Source organism: Verticillium alfalfae, genomic scaffold, assembly GCF_000150825.1.
Source record: "Verticillium alfalfae VaMs.102 supercont1.8 genomic scaffold, whole genome shotgun sequence".
In the NCBI taxonomy this organism is placed as follows: domain Eukaryota; kingdom Fungi; phylum Ascomycota; class Sordariomycetes; order Glomerellales; family Plectosphaerellaceae; genus Verticillium; species Verticillium alfalfae.
In genome coordinates this window covers 603,847-609,206 of record NW_003315031.1, presented here as the reverse complement: position 1 = coordinate 609,206, position 5,360 = coordinate 603,847, and the positions used below count along the sequence as shown (strand labels likewise).

At 56.5% G+C, this 5,360-nt stretch overlaps 3 protein-coding genes across 3 annotated transcripts; 2 read left to right on the top strand and 1 right to left on the bottom strand.

Annotated features, from left to right (window-relative positions):
• Positions 1 to 939: 939 nt before the first annotated feature.
• VDBG_06612 (conserved hypothetical protein) lies at positions 940 to 1,569 on the bottom strand (the record flags this gene model as incomplete). The annotated part of the gene is made up of 1 exon (XM_003003004.1): positions 940 to 1,569. One exon carries the CDS (start codon positions 1,567 to 1,569, stop codon positions 940 to 942), a length of 630 nt encoding a protein of 209 aa, XP_003003050.1.
• A 732-nt stretch (positions 1,570 to 2,301) lies between these two features.
• VDBG_06611 (conserved hypothetical protein) lies at positions 2,302 to 3,599 on the top strand (the record flags this gene model as incomplete). The annotated part of the gene is made up of 3 exons (XM_003003003.1): positions 2,302 to 3,004; positions 3,057 to 3,120; positions 3,178 to 3,599. The coding sequence occupies 3 exons, from the start codon at positions 2,891 to 2,893 to the stop codon at positions 3,378 to 3,380; spliced, it is 381 nt and encodes a 126-aa protein (XP_003003049.1).
• Positions 3,600 to 4,132: 533 nt separating this feature from the next.
• Positions 4,133 to 4,858, top strand: VDBG_06610 (60S ribosomal protein L34; the record flags this gene model as incomplete). The annotated part of the gene is made up of 3 exons (XM_003003002.1): positions 4,133 to 4,170; positions 4,291 to 4,414; positions 4,670 to 4,858. The coding sequence occupies 3 exons, from the start codon at positions 4,133 to 4,135 to the stop codon at positions 4,856 to 4,858; spliced, it is 351 nt and encodes a 116-aa protein (XP_003003048.1).
• Positions 4,859 to 5,360: the final 502 nt, after the last annotated feature.

Here is a 5,360-nt window from a genome sequence, read left to right as displayed (position 1 = left end):
ACCGACATGGACCCCCGAGACGCGTTTTGGCCCCGACAAGGAAGAGAGCTGCAGGCGCGGATGGAGGCGTCTGGCCGATGTTGTTTGTCACAGTGTGCGATGGCGGACGTGCGAGGCGTGGATTCTCAGTACTGTGTTGTGTAAGTCGGGTTGGCGCCCGATTCGGGGAGTCCCATGAGGATTGACGATGGCTAGAGGCGCACTCTGCGACGTGCCTCTAGTTCGACTACGAGTGCTTACTCCAGTGGGGGGGGGGATCAAACGAGACATGTCATGTCGTGAGCGTGGCAGCGTGAACAGACATGCAGTCAATGGCTGTGCTACCTAAACATGGATAGGTCCATGGGGTTCCTCCCAGAACCAGATAGGGAGGGCCTCGACTGCCATTCCTGCAGACGAAAATGGTCTGCGTATCAATCAATGCACAGACAAACATGTCCTCGTTCCCCGTAAAACCACCGCAGGAAGGGGAATAGCATCCGGAACGCCGTCCTGACCCGCTGGTCACAGCTCGTGTTTGACGCCTTGAGCAAAAGGAAATAAGAAAAAAAAACCCGCAAAGCAAAAGAGAACCTGTCGTCCATCCGTCCGTCTGCCCGCCTGTGCGAGCGCTCACTCGGCCGTCCTCTCCAATTCCTATATCGCGGCTAAACAGGCCACCTCATCGCGCCTTTCAGCCGCGCAAGAAAAGAAACTCTCAACGCGTGTGTCGATGTCGACTGAAGCTGGTGGTCGGGGGTTTGCTAAGCGGCGAAGAGCCGAGTCGCAGCAGAGACCGACATGGAAGAGCAGCATATAAACTACCTCCATTGTTGATCATATGCTGGACTAGAGGGGTGGCTGCTCATAGCCGGAGGGGTGGAGCACCATGGCCAGGTCGCGGTCGGCCTGGTCATCGCGCGGAGACGATGCATCAACATAGCCACCGCGGCCGTCGTCCTACATGACACCGCCCTGAAGCAGTCGTGCATCGACGTCGTTCATGTCGGGAAGGTCCATGCCGCCGCTTCGAGCCTCAATGTTCTGCAGGCGGCCCTCCATGTTTTGGAAGCGGGGCTCGTAGGAGCCGATGCGGTTCTCGAGGTTCTCGAGGCGCTTGTTCATGTTGTCGAGAGCCTGTTCGATACGCATGAAGCTACCGCTCATATCGTGCGACAGGCGATCAATCTTGTTCGTGAAGCTGCGCATGCTCTGAGCGAGGGGCGTGTTCTCCTGGCCGGGCAGGGCGGTCGCGACGCGGGGCTCGTGGTTGTGTCGCGACTCCTGGACGGCGAAGCGCCACTGGTTGCCGAGCTGGACCTCGCAGACAGCCTTGGCGCGCCAGGGGCAGTCGACCTTGCGCGTCGAGGGGTTGCGCTTCTTGGCGGTGCTGTTGTACTTGACGCCGCCGCGGTCGCAGACGAGGTCGTAACGAGTGGGTTTGCCGTCGCGGTAGTTGGAAGCGCGAAGCTTGACGACGCCGTAGCCTTGATCCTTGGCTACGCGCTGGACCGACGAGAGGAGGTCGTCAAAGCTGCGAAAGATGCCCTCGGGCGGCGGCAGCAGGGCCGGCGGCGGCGAGTTCGGCATCGCGACCACGGAGGAATCCACTTTGGCGGTATTGAGGGGGTTATTCGGGGGAGACGGGTATTTGGGTTGTCAAAGGACGAGACAAGGTCGGACAAAAGGCCGAGGGCAGCTGCAGTCAAATACTTTGCTGCAAAGGTACAGTTAGCGACGCGTGCACATCAGCACGACGCGGGCATGCGCCTTACCTTGGACTCTGGACGCTCGTGAGGACAGTGGGCAGTGGGGAGTGGACAGTAGACAGTGGTAGGAGGGACGAGGTTGGAGTCGGAGTTTTCCAATCCGCACGGCCTGAACTAGATTGTCAGTTGATCCGGCCACCAACACTACCGCGGGCACTGACGCCACGCCACGATCCTGGCAGCAGCTGGCCGCTAAAGACTTGGCTCTGTGTACGTACCTGGTATGCCCGGTTCTGATAAGCCACGTCCTGTTTGCTTCTTGTCTGAATGGGACGCCGCAGTGATTGTCGATAAAAATTCGAGTAGTGCCCTCAGAATCGCCAGGGTATGCTGTTGCCTGTCGATATCTGATATTGGCTTTGACAGTTGGTGCAGGTACGTGAAAGAGAAGCAACCAGGTGGGTGAATACAGGAACAGTGCTGTGGCTGATGGCGCTCGGGCCATGTCCTTGGGAGCGGCGCCATGATGCACGTGATCTGCAGTCGCCCGCCAATTCCCAGGCATTCACCCTTGAATACAACCGCCCGCCCCCACTACTCCAACCTGGGGGATGAAGCCGATTTGCGCTTTGTCTGGGTAAGCGTCTCTTGGAGAAGGGTGTTTCGGGTTGACTTTCGTTGGTCCATTCCCCCAAGGGTGACCACCACGAACGATTCCTCACCGGCCAAACCTCTGTCGACTCGAGCTCCCCTCCATTTGCCTAGTTTGCCTTTCTTGCTCCTCTGTGAGCCAGCTGGCACGGGCTCTTGCGTCTTCAGACCCCAAACGACTGGACCGAGACGAGCGAACGAACCGGAACCGAGGGCCACCAGTGTCCCGCCTATAGCAATCATCGAGTGACTCTTGGTTGCAGCCCTGATCCCTTGAACAAACCTAAACACAGCAAGTTGCTGCTTAGGTTCATCGTGACGAACACGGGTTCGTGTCGGCCATTGGTTCATCGTGGGGTGCGAACTCAGACACATCACACATCCAATCCACCTTTTGCCCGACTGGTCGTTTCGTGCTCAGTTGCAACCAAAGCAACCAAGACGCCACCACGAGATACCAGAGCTGCCAAGTGACAGTAGCTCTTCTTCAGCTGGACGTGCTGCGCGCCCTACATCACATCTTGGACAATTCGAAGCTGTACAACCAAACCATGGCCAACCCACCTGCTGCCGGCGACAAGCCTGGTGGTAGCCCCAAGCAAGCAGAGTGGGACGAGAAGGAGCTGCAGGAGTCTCTCGAGCACCTCAAACTCTTGCACATCAAGGTATGGGACGGTCCATTGCATCGCGGCAGGACACGTTGCTGACGTGAAGTAGCTCCGGGAGCTCAGAACAACCATCCCTAGAATGCTGGAGCCACTGAAAGAGAAGCAGCAGAGTCGTATGTCCCTCCACACTTTCAGGTTTCCTCAGCATCGCATATACTGACCTTTCGTAGCTGAGGCCCTGTTCACTTCGTTTTCCAACGCCGTCACAACGGGCCATCGTGAGGTCCAAGATTTTACCGAAATGCGAAAAGATGCCAAAACGACGAGAATACTTGATCATGCGGCACAGAGGCGAAAAGAAGAACCAAAGGGCATCAAGCCTTGGAACGGGAAGCAGGACCCAGACTGGATGACGCCCCCTGGCTCGTCCTAAAATCGTGTTTCTGCTTGTTATTTTGCTCTTGAGACTCTGGGGGCCTCCGGTGGACAAGGGCCCGGAGCATTAATCGGATAGGCGCATGAAGGGTTGGGTGGCCAGTATTTTGGCCTTTTATGGGATATATCATGGGGGAGTTCAGGTGTGGTGGACACAGCATCATTAGATACCATGTACCTTTGACTTCACGGGCCTCGTTTGTCTTCAGCCTGCATTGTTGTTGCTGTTTAATTTGTCACGCCTTGGTTCTCGGGCGACAGGAGTCATGTAGAAAGAGCTAACCATGCATTATAACCCTTTGAAGCACAATGCTCTCCCAGGACTGCCCGATCCCTGAATTCTCGTCAGGAACAGCACCGCGAAGCGTGATGAAGTGCTTGATTCTGGCCATAGGAACAAAAAGACAGACCCAAAATGCTGGAGCTTGCCAGACAAAATACGAAGACTAACATTGTCCGCGCCAGCTAACGCCATCTGCACAACTGGCTGACTCTAGACGAAATGCATAATGGGTTTGCTGTTGTGAGTGGGTCCCGCCACGACGAGGGGCTGGCTGCTGCGTCGGCTGATCCCCGGGCAAACAAATGTCGAGGCGCACCAGATCAGTAAGCCCCACCAGCCCTCTCTGATTGGCATCCTAAGCGGGCTTGTTCTTCCCACACGAATTTTCCACATACTCTCGAAAATTGTCCCGCCTTCGACCGATCTTGCGAACCTTCAACCAACCCCTAACGACAACAGCAGACAAAATGGCGGGCCAGCGTGTTACCTATCGCCGTCGCAACCCGTGAGTCTCTCCCGTGGGACTATGAGCATTCACTCGACGATGCTCGCGCCCTCGACGTCGTTCGAACGCTTCGTACAAGAAGAGAGGAAGAATAAGAGGCGACTGACGCGGAGTTTGCAGCTACAACACTCGGTCCAACCGGACTCGAATCATCAAGACCCCTGGTGGCGCCCACCGTGTCTTGCACGTCAAGAAGCGCGGCACTGCCCCCAAGTGCGGCGACTGCGGCACCAAGCTGCCTGGCGTAAGTTCACCCCACGACTCCAGTACGAGGGGAGGGACGAGGACGATCACGCACCGAGGGGCCTGATTGATGGATGGGATGGCGAGGAAGATGAACACGACTGGGACGACTCGCCGGCTGCATGACACGCCTCGACGGACACGAACGCCTCACTACATCATCGGTCAATCCCTCGCCTGTTTGTCGACAACAGGATGATTTTCGCAGAGGACAGAAGGATTGAACAAAGAGCCTTCCGCTGACCACCCACAATAGATCCCCGCCCTCCGCCCCCGCGAGTACTCCCAGATCTCCAAGCCCCAGAAGACCGTCCAGCGCGCCTACGGTGGCTCGCGATGCGGTAACTGCGTCAGGGACCGCGTCGTCCGCGCCTTCCTGATCGAGGAGCAGAAGATCGTCAAGAAGGTCCTGAAGGAGGCTGGCCAGAGCGAGAAGAAGAAATAAGCAACTCAAATCACTTTTTTCTCCTCTTCCACACACGTAAAAAATTTCTGCGTCTCTCTTCGGTCCGGAAATCATTTCGACCCAACGCTCGGCACACGGAATGGCACGGGGGGTTGGTTCATTGCGCTTTGGTGTTCAATAGGGCAAAAGGAACTGCATGATGCGGCGAGGGATGCGCACGCCGGCCGGCAGAGGGCTGGTCGGTCTCCTGCACTCCAGGCAGGATTGATACCGCAATGATACGGATTTACGATCCGACTGTATGACGACTGTGATGCGATGTGTGATGCTTTGAATGATGACAGTCGAATTTTGTAGGCAACTTTTGAACGTCAATGTGAACTTGGGACTTGTCGTAATACATGTCGAGCCCAGGGTGGTCGTGCATCCACAGTGCTCAGGTGCAGCGACGCAGACAGGGACCTGGGGTAATCATGACGTTGGAGGTTGTGAAATCGCCGAACCTCTGAGACTCAACTTTTTCTTCCACACCACTCCCAGT